The sequence below is a fragment of the Culex quinquefasciatus genome, chromosome 3 (assembly GCF_015732765.1).
Source record: "Culex quinquefasciatus strain JHB chromosome 3, VPISU_Cqui_1.0_pri_paternal, whole genome shotgun sequence".
Lineage (NCBI taxonomy): Eukaryota > Metazoa > Arthropoda > Insecta > Diptera > Culicidae > Culex > Culex quinquefasciatus.
This window is the reverse complement of record NC_051863.1, coordinates 187,033,579-187,048,782: the sequence shown is the minus strand read 5'-3', so window position 1 is coordinate 187,048,782 and position 15,204 is coordinate 187,033,579. Positions and strand designations below refer to the sequence as shown.

At 37.4% G+C, this 15,204-nt stretch overlaps 1 protein-coding gene across 5 annotated transcripts in view; it reads left to right on the top strand.

Moving 5' to 3' along the window:
* Window positions 1–15,204, top strand: part of LOC119770814 (SPARC-related modular calcium-binding protein 2) — a 58,077-nt gene continuing 42,873 nt past the window's right edge. For 3 of the 5 annotated variants that reach the window (XR_005279002.1, XM_038266345.1, XM_038266341.1), the window contains exons 1-3: window positions 1–622; window positions 4,424–4,482; window positions 14,083–15,133. Coding sequence is in view for 4 of the 5 variants with exons in the window: in XM_038266345.1 (XP_038122273.1) it covers window positions 15,056–15,133 (78 nt within the window). In the remaining variant the exon portion in view is untranslated. Of the gene's footprint in view, window positions 623–4,423; window positions 4,483–13,962; window positions 13,982–14,082; window positions 15,134–15,204 lie in introns of those variants that run through there. The other 2 variants (XM_038266342.1, XM_038266344.1) reach the window with 2 other exon arrangements.

Here is a 15,204-nt window from a genome sequence, read left to right as displayed (position 1 = left end):
AGTTTTGAATCGCAGCCGTGTCGAGGAGATTACGACGACGACGCCGCACGCCACAATCCGCAGCGCTTGGAGTCTCAGTCCAGTTTGGCACTCGCTTAGCGTCGGACGTGTCTGGTTTGTTGGAGAGGTTCGGATTAAGCTGGAGGGTATTCCAAAAGCAGTGTTTAAGCTTAGAACGACTGCGTGTGAGTGTGTATGTTCGTGTTTCTCAAGTGAGAGTGAAAGAACTTTACTGCTGCTGCTCGTTGGAGGCGTAAATCGCGAAGAAGTTCTGCTCGTTCCAGATCAGTTTGGATGCTGAGCTCGACCGGGACGGGTCAGCTGCAGGGATTTGCGTTGCCGGGTCTTGGAAATATCGAGCGTGATCGACTTTGAGATTTTGCCTAAAGTGGCTTGTAAAAGCCTAAGCCCATCAATCAATCCGCTTGACTTTAAGTCACCTCTCGCAGGTGTTGATATCGGGGGACGTTTTTATTAAAGTGTCAAAAGAGCACCTTTTGGGAGTGGATATTCGGTTGTAAAGTGGTGTCGTGTGTTTCAAAGTGATTGGTGTTACAAAAACAGTTTTTTGTTGCTGTAGAAGAAAATAAGCCACCACCGAGCCAAGAGCGCGAGACGACAGGTGAGTTATGCTAATTGGCGATGGGTTTTTGGGGATCGTTCAAAGAAATCGTTTAATGAATTTATTGCCGCATAAAGCCGTACGATATGGGTGTCATAAATTTTCGTGGAGCGTTTGGCGTTATTTTTTTTTTCAACGTTCGTTTCTTGTCTAATTAACACCTGGCCGCGCGCGATGGCTTTTTTAAGTGAGAACTTCTTTTTTTTTTGCATATCGCACAAACGCACAGGTGAGCGGGTTTCGTGTTGCAGATTCCATACCCCCGGGGGAAACATGGTCGTGGATGGCGTTTGTCTTGAACATTTATGGTGCATTTTTTCGCGTGCGAAATGACCAAAGTGGTTTGGTGTAATTAATTATTGTTTTACGGAGGAATGTGCTTGCACAAAAGGAAGAATGCATCTTAATTGAGTTGTGGCTGGTGCGTTATTTGACTCCAGTAATGAGCGTAATAAATTTGGACGTTTCAAACTTCTTTCTGTTTTTCCAAGATTTTTTTTTGTAATTTTTTAGTTGAATAAAATTGCCTTAACAATTTAGAATTATCAAAGACTAATAATTAAATTTTATTAACAGTCTGGACCCGGTGCCTGCAGTTTATATGAAATTCAAATAAGATTGTAAAAGAAAAATGAGACATTGAGTTCATTTAGTTAATTAAATAAAGAACAAAATAATTTGAACATTTTATTTTTACTTTTTTTTCAAATCCCAGTGCGAGTTTAATTTCCAATTATTGAGCAATTCCATGTCAAATAGAGGATCGGTTGTACCGGACCAGGTCGGATTTCAATGAAACTTTGTAGACATGTTATTGATGTAAGCTAATTAACTATCCAGGTTACTACCGTTTACTGAACCACACTGAAAAAATATCCAGTTTCAGTTACCCGAGCAGAGGTACATAACACGGGAATATTTGTCATTGATGAACGGCCTGTGCTTGAAATTCTTGAAGATTCTGAAAAATAACAAAATTGAAAAATAAGTGTTATTAAAATGAAACTGGATTGAAACTCATCAAAATTCTATAATCTGTCGATTTACTCGTTTTTTCAAAGTATTTGGTTATCCCAACTTAGAGAATTTTCAACGTTTAAAAAAAAAGTAGTGGGTATATTAAAAAAAAATAAAATCAGCTTTAACATTCTTGGGTTTCATGCCCCATTTTAGCGCAAAATTAATTATCTTGTCAAAATTTATAAAAAAAATCCCATAGTTCCAGAGGAATTCGATGAAACCTTTCAATACCAAAATAATACCAAAATGTGCCATCCTGCCTTAGAAAATTTTCCACAATTTCAGGTCATTTCTTTAGAAGGTATATCAAAAATGTTTAAAATCAAGTTTGAAATTTCCGGTTTTCAATGAAAGCATTCGCTTTAAGACATCATTTGAGCGCAAAATAAATTATTTTGTCAAAATTGGTCAAAATTTTCCCATAGTTTCAGAGGAATTTGATAGAGAATACCAAAATGTGGTGTTCGACCATTGACAAATTCTGCAATTTTGCAATATCAAAATAATACCTTAAACTGGTAGGATACCACATTTTGCTCTTGCATAATCCTTAAGACAAATTTTAAAGGGTTCAGGAATACCAACATTTGTATTGATACCAGAAAAAGGTATTATTACGCATTTCCCTTGTTATTTACCCATGCTCGGGTACGAGTAATGTGATTAAGCCTATATCTGTGAGCCCATTCTTCCAATTGAAATGCTGTCAAAGGCAAACTTATGGGAAATTGGACGAGCTTTCCGGTAAAAATATTTTCGATACTGAAAATTCAAGTCTCTCATATAGAAATAGCCAGGCCCAAACCTCTGTTTTTTGCAACATTTCAATTTTTAAACCCGGATCTAACTTAGGCCAATGGTCAATATGGATACTTTATGTAAAATTGTTTGGAGAATTGATTCCCTCATTCGATTTTTTTTACGTTTAGAGCACTTAAAAACATAGTTTTATTAAATGATTTTTGATTATTTTTTTTAAGAGAGTTGCTCCATCCTGAATTTTTTGAGAGTTTTTTTTTTTGTAACATCTTAGGCTATTTTCACAAAAAAATGAACAAAAAAACTATCGCTCACCTTCAAATTTGACATTTAAACTTAAAAATAAAAAAAACTTATAAAAGTGGTGTGTTTTTTTCTTTCAGTGTATTTTTTTCACAAAACGCTAAAATTTTCTACAAGTTTGTCTTTGACCATTTTTTGATATGATGCAACGGCTTCGAGATACACCAAAATTTAAATTACGAAATACAAAAATATTTAAACACTTACGCCCGGCTCAAATGTCATTACTGAGTGCAACTGGCTCCATATACACAAAAATAGATTATATGTTATGCTTATATATGTCTACAAAGTTTCATTGAAATCGGAGAGGATCAAGAAAAAAGTACCTAAAAAATACTGTTTTGAACTGGAATTGCTCCATTGTGAAAATGCGAAAATACAAGTTTATGCAAGTTTCAAAAAGAAGATTTTTTCAAAACGAGTCGTACATGGATAATTGCGACGAGTGCTGAAAAACAAGTTCCAAACAGATTGTTTTACAATTCCGAAAACACCCTCTGAATGAAATTTTAAGTCAACTGTCTATGTGTTTATTAAATTTACTGATAAAATCAAAACAATATTGAAAAGTATAACTTTTCAACACAAGTGCTCGAAAGTTCAACTTTTCAGCACCCATTTCAATGCTGAAATGTAGAACTTTTTTAGATCGTTAAATATCTAATTTCAGTCAAAATAGGTCACATTAACAGACAAAAAGCTTTACAAAAAATTCTTGCATTTTGAAGTTGTTTTTAAAGTTATTATTATTTTTTGCTTCATTGAAACAGTAGTTTTCAATGTTTGCATGAAGTTTTTTTTACTGCTTATGCATTTTTTTTAATCGGTTCTATCTCATTCCCCAGAATGACCCATTCCCTAGAAATATTTAGATTCTTGAACATAACAATGTTATGTTTCCCATTTAGCATGATGCCATTTAGCATAGGATAGTTTTTCCTTCTTTAATGAAGGAAAAATTGAACATTAATGGAAAAAATCATTTTTTGTCAGCAGTAATCACAAATTGAAACAGTTTTCCCTTCTTTAAAGAAGGGACAATTCTGGAGTTTTTTTAACCCATAAGCTATTGTTATTTATATGTTTATAGAACCTATTTAAAAAACTCCAGAATTCTACTTTGAGGGAAAATTATTCATCTTTTGTCAGCTGTTTTCGAAAGTAATGAGAGTTTTACCTTCTTTAAAGAAGCAAAAATTCAAATTTTGTCAGCAGTTATCACTAAAAAGGCGAAATCCTAACACTTCACACTGTAAAACTGATCTTTTTTTGGAATAAATTGTACATTACGTTATAAATAAACTATTCCGGGAAATGGAACTCTGGCGAATGGTTTAAAACTGTTTGATCTCTTTCGTAAAAATATTTTCTGAAGTAGAAATAATGATAAATATGTGTATTTTTCTAAATAAATTTTGCTGTTTAATTCGATCAAAATATACTAAATGGCAACATTGCACATTTTTCGCAACCAATTTACCGAAAATCTGCGACGACGAGTTAATCCCTCGTAATCGACAAGTGCTCCACAATTACAGCCTCGATCACTGGACCAAGCATTGCCATGTGCCAAATCAGTACCGTAAATCCCCTCAGGGGCTATGCAAAATAAAGTTAAAAAAAAACCCAATCCAATGCGCGCAATTGAAGGGGTCACCATTTTTGGGACGTTATGCATAACCGTTTCTTCGCCTTTTTCTCTTCGTGTCTCCACAGGTTGAAGATCTCTCCCCCCACTTACCCACAAGAAAGCTTAACGGTGGAGCTGGCAAAAGGTGCGTAAGGGGAATAATCTTTGGATATTTTTTTCAGCAAACATTTATGCTTTTTATTGCAAAGGGATTTTAGGAGATGTTGGCATTTTTTTTGTATTCAAGGGAAATAATAGGAACTTTCCAAAATCCAAAAGTTGGCACCATTCCCCTAAAAATAGTGAATCGAGCTCGTTGACCAAAAATGCATATGGGGGCATGCACTTTAGCGCGATGCAGGGCAAGTTCTCTGGATGGCCATCTCTTTTGCCTGGCCTGGCCGTATAGTGTCATTATAATTTATACATATCCCCCGCGTGCGCGTTTACTTTGGCTTTGGACGGAACGAGTAAGAAGAAGATTTTCCCTCCCCGCGTGCACAGCCCAGGTCCCCCAATCTTGGGTCCGCGCATTATTGCTTATCGCGAGCGTGTCTTCGGTCTTTAGTGTCAAAAGGTATTCACACGGGGACAGCAGCGGGGATAAAAAAAGGTGAGAGACCACAGACAAGTGGAAGTGATGTAGCTCTTTTTTTAATACTAAAAAGAAACAAAAATTGCATTCAGAAAACTTTATTTTAAGAACTTCTACGCTATTTTTTTTCTTCAACCCTTCATTTGAAATCCACAAATTCGGAACACTTTTTTCTTACGGATGTAAACAAACTTTGGATCTCTCCAGGAGTACATATTTGTAACAAAAAAAATGACTTCACACACTGAAACCAGTGAAACTCAAGCTTAGTGATGTTTTATTCATGGTCTGATAACTTTTTGTGTGAAAATATCAGTTAAATTCAGGTGTTCCATAATTGTGGGAGGCACAATAACATCCCACAATTATTAAATAGGCCATTTGGAGGCAGTGTTTTGCTTCTCTGGACAAAATAGTCTTAAAATGAAGTTTTTTGTTTAAAAAGTACTACATTTACTAGTGAAATAGCAAGTGAATTTACAAATAAAGGTCCTAAAAATAGTAGGGTCGAGAGAAAAGCTGCATTTGGCTTGCTATTGACAGATTATCACAAAAGTGTTCCGAATTTGTGGGTGTTCCGAATATGTGGGATGACTGTACTTTATGATAATATTTTTTCTAGTGAACTTGACTTATAAGATTTCAAAATAAATGGAATCAAATTTCGGAAAACATAGAGTAGTACGGGGCAAAAGCACGCACAGGGCAAAGGTACGAACCGGTCTTTATGATACTTATTTTGTACCTAAAAAGTTCATATTTGGGTTTTCGACTTGTTTTAGACACTTGTTTTTTTTTTTGAAAAGATAAAACATCAAGATCATCCTTGGGCCTTGCAAGGAGAGTATTATATAAATCGTTATAGTGCTCATTTTGTCAAGGGGCATGGATAGATCCGTCATGGTAATGAAATTGAGGATTTAATTGTATTGTGCCAAATACTGTTAAAACTTCCATTTTATTAACACAATGGATATCGTTCCATGCTGAAGAGAACCCGCTTTGCCGTAGCACCAAGGCTTATCGATGTCTTTTGGCTTAACCATCTACAAGTCGCGTAATTTGGACACTCTTAAAGTGTCCTTACAACGTGTACACATTGAACACTAACGCGACTGCTGGTGAGTTAAGCTGGCGTCGAGACCAAGAGGTTCTCCGATAGTGGAAATATCACAAATGTACAGCAAACCGCTACATATGTGACTTTTCCCCTATCGAACGTGGGAGTTAGGTTAGGATTTTGTTTAAAATAATAGTTTTGCATAAGAGTTCAAATTAAAATCTAGTCTATCTCATTTTATTCGTCAGTTGGAACTTTAGAGATTTTGCATGTAGTTAGTTTAGGAATTTGATTGCATTTGCATTAGATTAGATTGGGGCAAGTAATACTGCCAGAAACGTTAGTTTTCATTCAGGTTGAGTTCTATTCTGATTTGTCAAATTTACCATAGCGTCTCGATCAATCAATAATGAAATGATATCGGACAAAATTCGTTGATCTGTTGAACTAACGGTTTTCGGATTATGGATGTATCGACCATTGTTGCGAATCGAGGATCTACTGGAGTTTTGACGATCAAATAGAGCCTTACATTTCAAAAGGGCGCATAGGTTTTGTGAGCAGGAGTGTGTCCCTTTCACTCAAATGATAATTTTCATAAGGCGTGAGAGAGATACACTCTTGTTTACATAAGTTATGTGCCCTAATGAAATGAAATAAGTCGTCTAATTTCTCATTCACGACGCTTGTTCAACTTGTAAAATATGAACTGTTCATTTATGTTTACTGATTTTGGAAGTGGCAAGACAGGTTTGAAGGCAAGCTAAAAGAATGTTTAGCTTCTAACTAAAAACTTCGGGGATTTAAGATTAAGGTTATTTCAGATAGTTTAAGTTTAGTTAAGGTTTTGGCAGAAATGCTTCTAGGTGAAATGTACGACAAGACTACTGACGAACGTGACAGGACGGGGACCCAGTTTAGAGGTTTCAGCATCAAGATTTGTTATTTCATATTTCGTTTTCTAGTGCGACTTTTAGATTCCAATTAGAGTTGGAATGCATAATAGGTTTTCTTTGTATTCACCGTTTAGTTAACTTTTCAAAATATGTCAGAAAAAAATAATTAAAGTTCTTCCGAGCCATTTTTAAATGACTATTTTAGAGTTCCTATATTCAGTTTTAAATTTAGATTAACGTAACTGCTCAAGTCATCCAAGTTCTTACTACTCACACCTACACTAATTTTCTTTCACCTTCCCCCTCCCGATCCCCTATATCTTCCGGTGGTGTTCATTTTGTATGCAATACTAGTTCGGCCACTACCCTTTTTTCCACAAGAAACCGGACTTGGACTGACTTGAGGCCGCGTCCCCCACCTTGCTCCGTAAAACGAAACGAAAACGAAAAGATAAAACATCAAGATCATCAAAACTAGAGCCGGAGAAAATAGGTAACAGTCGTTGGCCACCAACGGCGCCCGCCATGTCAGTTTGTAGATCTCGAGGGGATGGGGCGGGAATGTTAGTAAGCACAGGTTGCTACCAAAGGTGGGTTCTATACGATATCCACACCCCCACGTGTACCGGAAAAACTACTTCTACATGGGAATTTGTTAGTAGGAAAGGGTATTGGTCAGGATTCATCATAGAAGATGATGATGTGACCCAAAAATCAATAAGTCTTGTTTATATGGTGATGTATCATTCTCAAGGCAAACAATCTGATGCTGCTGATAAGACAACTCCCGTTTATTTGTTATTAAGTTTCATTAATGTTTATAATCTTAGACAGCCGGCTGTGGAAAGATATAACTAAAAAAAAAAACAACCAAACAAAACAATCACGACGCGCACTTTTCGACCGTTCCAAATCAACTGCCAGATTCTGCAAAACCGAGCGCACAGAATCATCTGGACAGAACCCCGTCGCCAAATATGTTTTTATCATCTTGTGTTATAACTCAAATCATTAAATTTTCTATAATTTAAAACATCAAAAAAAATATATTATTTTGCGCAATTCATTGAAAGTAAACAATGACAAATGATCATTTGTAGATAAGAGACACCTTAATTATATAAACAACAACTTTAAATGTAAAAACTAAAAGAAATATTTGTGCCGAAGATACAAAATCAATCAGAACCATTTGAAAGATATCCTGAGAAATGAAAATATAAAAAATAATATATGTTCCAAAAGTATGCATTTAAGGAGTATTTAAGTATATAAAAACCCTTTTTTATGAAGGAACACTCTGGAAAAAATATTGTTGGCCTCGAGAGCAAACCGGGAATTTGAAAATCGAAATCTTGTGGTCACCCTGTTCTTAATGGTTAAACATTAATCATTGTATTTATTTTCACTTAACTTTTATATTTTTAGTTCATTTTTTTAATTTTTTAATCTTCAAAAAACCGTCTAATTGTCTGTGACTCTTGAGTCCAAAAAATTCGCAGGACCGGTTTTGTGCGTACCAAAAAATAAAGAAAAAAAAAACACAGACAATTCATCGCTCGACGGAATTTCGAGGACGACTGTTGTTGGCATTTTTCCTCGCGTTTCGCGCGCCGGCCTGGCTTTTTCGCGCTAATTGGCGATTACTGATTACCGCCCCGATGGACATTCCTGGAGAGTGTGTACAATCTTGCACAATTCGGCACTGCTAATTGAATGCGGATTTGTTTCTTGAACACGTGGAGGAGTACCGACTTCCCACCGTCGTGTTTTAAAAAATTGGGCGAATCTCCAATTTGTGTCATCACGTCAAATTCGCGGAAGCGTCGTCAAATTGAGTCACCCGTCAATTGTGAACCCCCGTAGATAAGCATTGGACGAAATTCCGCGTTCCCGGTCAAGCTTTGGACAACATTTGGACGACGAACTGAAAACGTTCCAGCGTCTTGCACCACCACCACAAGTGACTTAATTTGTCACTTCCTTATAAAAAAGCCAGCAATTCTGATGACTTTCTCCTTTTTGACTCAAGCTGGCTCGCCACACTCGTCGGCGACGACGTTCTGACGCGACGAGACACGGATTCCGGACTGCTTATCGCCGCGCGTCGTGACCGCGTCTCGTGAGTTGCTGATTGCTTTTTTTTTGTTTTGGATTTGGAGGGCGTATGACTGATTTGTAGTAAGGAGGTCGTAAACACACCTGTAGAATCTACATCCCATTCTTTTCTAGATACCATACAAGTAATTAAAAAACCACAAACCAACAACTTCGACCAGATTTGATTAATGCAATCGCCATTATTTTTCGCAGTAACTCGTCAATGAGCGATTTACGTTAACGAGTCCTACAACAACTTCTACCAACCTCAACCTAGGCTTCTCTCAATGTCGTAATGATGAATGTGGTTTGCGCACTTCGCGCTCTAATGTAATGTGCGAAAACCGTTTAAGAGCCGATGTGTTGACTGATGACGGCATGACTTGTCCAGGGCAGTCGGAGTTGAACAAAAAAAAAATGGTTCACTTGCCCAGATCGACAACGGCAGCGACAGCTCATGGGCACAAGACTCTCGCAGAAGCGGGGTTTTGGAGGTAGGCAAATAAGGGCATAAATCACCCGTATTCCCTTCATTCACTACGCGAGTAGACGCGTGCCGCTGCCGGTTGATGTATTGCACACTATACCTAACTATATGTAGAACAGATGGAGATCTTAAACAAGATTCTACTTCTTCGAAATGGCAAGTGCACGTATAGTATGCTCTCGTGGTCGTGTCACTTGTTCCATTTGACCTGCGGGAAGGGCTCAAAAAGCAGCTGTTTCTTATGCGCACTCGCTCGCACAGAGATCATGTTTGTTGTGTTGCGGTTTCGTTGGCCATCGCGGCCAGATCGTGATCACTGAGTGATGATGCGAATCGAGAGTGTTTGCAATTCTTTTGAACTGAGCTCAGTCAGTCAGCTGATCGATCGTGAGCTGGAAGACATTGGGTGAAGGGCATGTGTGCGAAATTGCGAATTTATTTTTACTTATAAACCATGTAAACCTGGTTAAACGTTCGGTTATGGCTTCTCAAAGTGTTTCAAAATAAAGTATTAAACTAGTAAAATTTTACTAATTGGATGGAAAAGGATCCAATCCTTTAATCGCCAAGATATATGATGTTCCCCTTGGTTAAACTATTGTATACGTTTTCAAGAAAGTTATGATAAAATTTATGTAAGGCTTATTGGTTAGAGGAAACATATTCAGTTTTTTTGTGAATAATCAAGTTTCTTTAAGCAATGTCTAACTGAATTTTGAAGTTCCTTTCAGCTGTGTGTTACGTTATTATCTATTTTGGTGCAATTATAACTGTTTACTAACTCTTTACCAAGCGTAAGAAAAAAATATGATCAATACAAAAGAGTAAAAAATTATGTTTTCCAACATATGTTTTTTTTGCTCTAAAAGTTATGGGCAAAAAACGATTTGAAAATGCTCATTTTCAAATTGAGATGAAAGGAGTTAAACCAAAAAAACCTCCGAGATATTTTCAGCAACTGTACTCTAGAATGTGTACTTTCAGATGCTTCTAAGAGCGAGGTCAAACTCCACCAACTTTTCAAGTTATCCACATTTCAAAATGGCGTCTTTTTCGTCGTATTTTGGCTATAACTTTGGTTCAAAAGGTCCGAATTTCGTTCTCTTGGAAGATAAATGTGTGTTCTGATAAGTTCTAAAAATGTCTAGAAGACACCAACTCGCTACGGCATAAGCCTGAGTTAATAAATTCAAAAAAATCTTTTTTCAAAAGCACCTAAACCTAAATTACAAAAATGGCTCTAGAAACTTCCCGTTTAAAAATAGAGCTTTGTGCCCTTCAGCAAAGTTGCTCAGAATGGTGTTCCCTACAACTTTCCTAAAGATACCGATGCGCTATCTCGTCATCCCGCCAAAATAAAAAAAATCTGAACCACCCTAAAATTTAGACCACCCTTATGTTCACCATACCAAAAGATGCCCCTCTTGTCCCTGATCATTTGTCCCCAAGACACCAAAGCTCTAAATCTTAACGTGTGGCCGCTATCAATTTTGTCACGCTAGATTTCGGTTTCGGACCACTGTGCAATGTTAAGTAATTTCCTTAGGGAGTATATCAATTATTTAAGAAATCAACTTGGAAATTTTCGGTTTTCAATGAAAGCATTCGGTTTCGCGATGTACGGGCTTGCAAAAAGTTTTTTTTCGCAAAAAATATATTTTCGTGAAATCTTAAATTTTTTGTAAACTAATGCAAATTAATGATTGCATATCAACAGTAAGGGTGTGGATCGTCTATAAATCACGTGGACACTTTTTTGAAATATCGGGATTTTATATTAAAATTCATATACTATACTATTTTATAAGCCCTCTTGTTGATGAAAGAAGATTCTGTAAGTATAACATTATACAGGACCAGGGATGGAATAATCGCAAAAAAATCATTTTCGCTTGCAAGCTTTCTTCGCCCGCGAAAGAGAGAGGAGACAAATCACGCAAAAGAAAATCGCTCCCGAACTTCTCCAAGAAAATCAATCGTTGGTGATTTTTGTGAATTTCCTTTTCGGCACCACTTAAAATTAGTTATTTCGCTTTGTTTACACACATTGCCCATCTACAAAAAGTGACAAGTCATTTTTCGACACTTGCAAGTGTACACACAAAAAAATATTTCCGAATGTTACATCATTTATGATGTAACACTTTTGCACGTCATTAAACATTTAAATTTACATGCAATTTGATATAAATTTACGTATGATTCACCCGTTTACGTCGAATCTCAAGTTTACATCAACTGAGTTTACATGTGATTCATTATTTCCGTGTCGAGTAAATTCACATATTTTTTTCTGTGTAGTAGTGAAAGAGATTTTCAGCCGAATAATCAAGATGATGATTTTTAAAGATTTCTTTTACCAATCTTTCGTAGGCGAGGGAGTAGAGCAGTGTTTCTCAACCTTTTGCGATCCATTCCCCCCTTGACTGATTTGCAAGAACTTCATTCCCCCCCCCCCCTTATTTTTAATTTACTGGTATCAATGCACAAACATAATCAATTTTTTTAGGTTTGCAAAAAGATTACAGTTTTCATAACAAAAAAAAACTATAGAAGGTATTTGAAAACGTTTTATTTTAATTAAAAAAAAATGAAAAGCCACTATTCTGAGCTTCTTTTCGTTTAAATTACAATAAAAAAATACAATTATAAAATACATACAAATATTAAACAAAATTAATAATTATCTGCGGCAAAAGACAGATTACTCTTAAAAATGTTTAGAATTCAAACAAACTTAAATAATATTTGAAAAACTTTTTGTCAACTGCCAATTATTTAATAAAACATTCTTGTTAAAAAGTGTACAAAAATCTCACAGAAACCAGCAAATCTGTCCCAAAAAAATCTGCTTGAGTCCAAAAAATACAAATACCTCAGAAATATTTAAAAAAAAATCATTTTATTGTTTCAAGAAATGTCAAAATTCACAGAAATTGAAACTTTAATAACTATTTTTTGTGAAAAAACTAATGTTGTTATTACTAATCAAAGAAACTGAAAGTTGCAAAGAATGATTCAAATAATGATTCAAGACATTGAATTTCTATTGAACCCTCATTCCCCCCCTAGAATGGCCAAATTCTCCCCCAGGGGGGAATTCCTCACCGGTTGAGAAACACTGGAGTAGAGTCATGTTCCCTTCGGACCTTTTCTCTTGATGAACGTACAAAGATTTTATTTTGTTGATGATTCTTCCATCGCTGTGCAGGACTTTAAAAAGGGGGCATATGGAAGCGTTGTCCCGTCACGAAAATTTAGTATGTTTTTTGAATGAAAAAAACAATTTTTGTAATTTTTTTTTTTGCTGACATAAAATTTGCAATGGCTTTATGCTAAATAGTGATTTTATAAAATTTTCAAATAAACATTAGTTTTTCAAAAACATCAAAACAATTGTCCCGTCCGTGTGGATCAATCGGACCGCGCACTGGACTCACGATCCAGCGGTCGCCGGTTCGAATCCCGCGGCGGGCGCTCTAAAATTCTTTGTGTAAATATGGGTATTCGGCGCCGTCGCTCCGTGCCATACTTTCATACACTTAGGAGCCCAGGGCGGCGAAGTCCTTGTAGATAAAAGGAAGACACTAGTGGTTGGTACTAGCAATGGTGGCCGACAGCTATAAAGTCAACTTCGTTCAAAACAATCGATATTTTATACAAAAATTTGCTTGAATTTAAGGAAATCAAAACCATAAATTGCTGCTTTGCCTTCCGACGTGCTTCGGACGCCTATGAAATATTTCACGTGAAATGTTTCGCATTTGTTGTAATCTTATAATTTTATTTTATTTAATTGTTCTGATATTAACTACAGCGTTCAAACAAACTTTAAATGAATGTTGATGTGAGAATTCATCAAATAACCCATTTTATAATGCGAACTTATATCCAAATAATTGATGAAACAAGATGAGGTGTCCGGGTTTCGAAGCGTCCGGGAATTCGAATCATGACGTTATAACATTTCAAAAGGACTGTAATAATATCATTGATTGATTTTTATTTTTTTTTAAAGAGAATTATTCACAAAAGTTGTATTTTTCAACAATGATAATCGAGTCCTTTTTTATGTTGTTTTGTCGCCGAGGATTTTGAAAAGGTCAATTATACCTGAACTAACTAAAACTAACCTAAATCTTATACAAATTAATTCACTATTTCACGCATCAACTAAGAACTTCACTTTGATAAATTCCGCGTCACCTCGTGTGCAGACTGAAATAGAAAAAAAATCACCCATCCAAGCAAAAAACGCACGAATCGCTGGAATGCGGCCCACACTCTCTCTCTCTCGACATCCAACCGACCGTCATCATATCTCGCAGTATCGCACACTGCGGATGCACTTGGCCCATCATCTGGTTCTGTGGCTCTCTGACTGGGGGGACAAATGGGCGGTTAATTTACGATTTAATAATTGAAGCAATTGTGTAGCCCAGCGCAGGGAGGAGGTTCAGTTTCTTTAGCGGGTTCACCTCTCGTGTCGCAGCGCGCAGGCAGATGGTATTCTAATTGGGAACACACGACCGCGCGCACCGCCGTGTTATAAACTTGTTGGCAATTTGTTCTAATTCACACTTTGTGCTCGTTTCTTTTACTTTCAGAGATTTGGCCCGGAGGCGAACATTTTTGTTCGAACGCGCGCGATGAAGCTATCAAACTGCGATGCTTAACAAGTCAATAAACGTGTGTGTGTCGAGAAACCGATTGCCCCCAGCAGTTGAACCCTGCGCCGAGTCCGTGCGATACCAGTAGCAGCGAGCAAGGCTCGACGGCCGGCCGGCAGAAGTCGAAAATCAAATAAATAAATTTATTATCAAATCAGGTCAATTTGTATTAAGAAGAAATACAAGTGTGTGTGTGTGTGTGTATTGTTAAGTGAGTGAGCTGAGTTGAGTGTGCTCGACAAATCAGCAGATGGAATGCAGCAGCATCAGCGGTTCTTCTGCGGCGGTGCGTGACAATGTGTGAAAAGTATAACTCTCAATCTTAATCCGCGCGCGCTCGCACACAGTGTGTAATGTACAGTCGCCGAGAGTGTTCAGCAATTGCAAGTCTGTGAAAACGCATCTCTATTCAAGGGTGAAATCGGCGGGGTACTAATCAGCAGTGGCAACAGCAGCAGCTCAATCTCACATTACCCTCTCGCGTCGCGTGTGTGTGTTGGAAAGGAAGATGCGCAAGTGATATCTGTTCGCGCGTTTTGTACTGAGTAGTCACTGGTCGGGAGTGATAATAGAGACGTTCTGTTTTGAACCGGTTCGCGCCACCGCGAGTAAACAAATCCTCCGGCGTGTACTACTAACAGCGTGCCCAGTGTGGCTTTGAGAGCAATAAATCAAACCGAAACTGTCAGCAAGAATTGGATTTTCGAACCGCGCCGAGACTTCTGAGAAGCCGACGTCGGCGAGGCGCACCCGCGGCAGCAATCGCGCAAGTGTTTTGTGTTTTGTAAATTGGCCAATTGATTACGCGGGACACCCCCCCTCATACGCTTTGCTCCGGTTTGCGTACTACTGCGGCTGATAGTACGAGTGGATCTGGATACGTGCTGCCCTGAAGGACGACGACGACGACATGAAGCTGGCCGTGGTTTGTTTGGCCGTGCTGGTGCTGCGTGGAGCGCTGGCCATTCCGCCGAAGTCGGAACCGACGGTGAGTTTAATTTGATTCCTTCTTCTAAATTATCATCAATATTGTAAAAAAAAATACAACAGATTGATTCA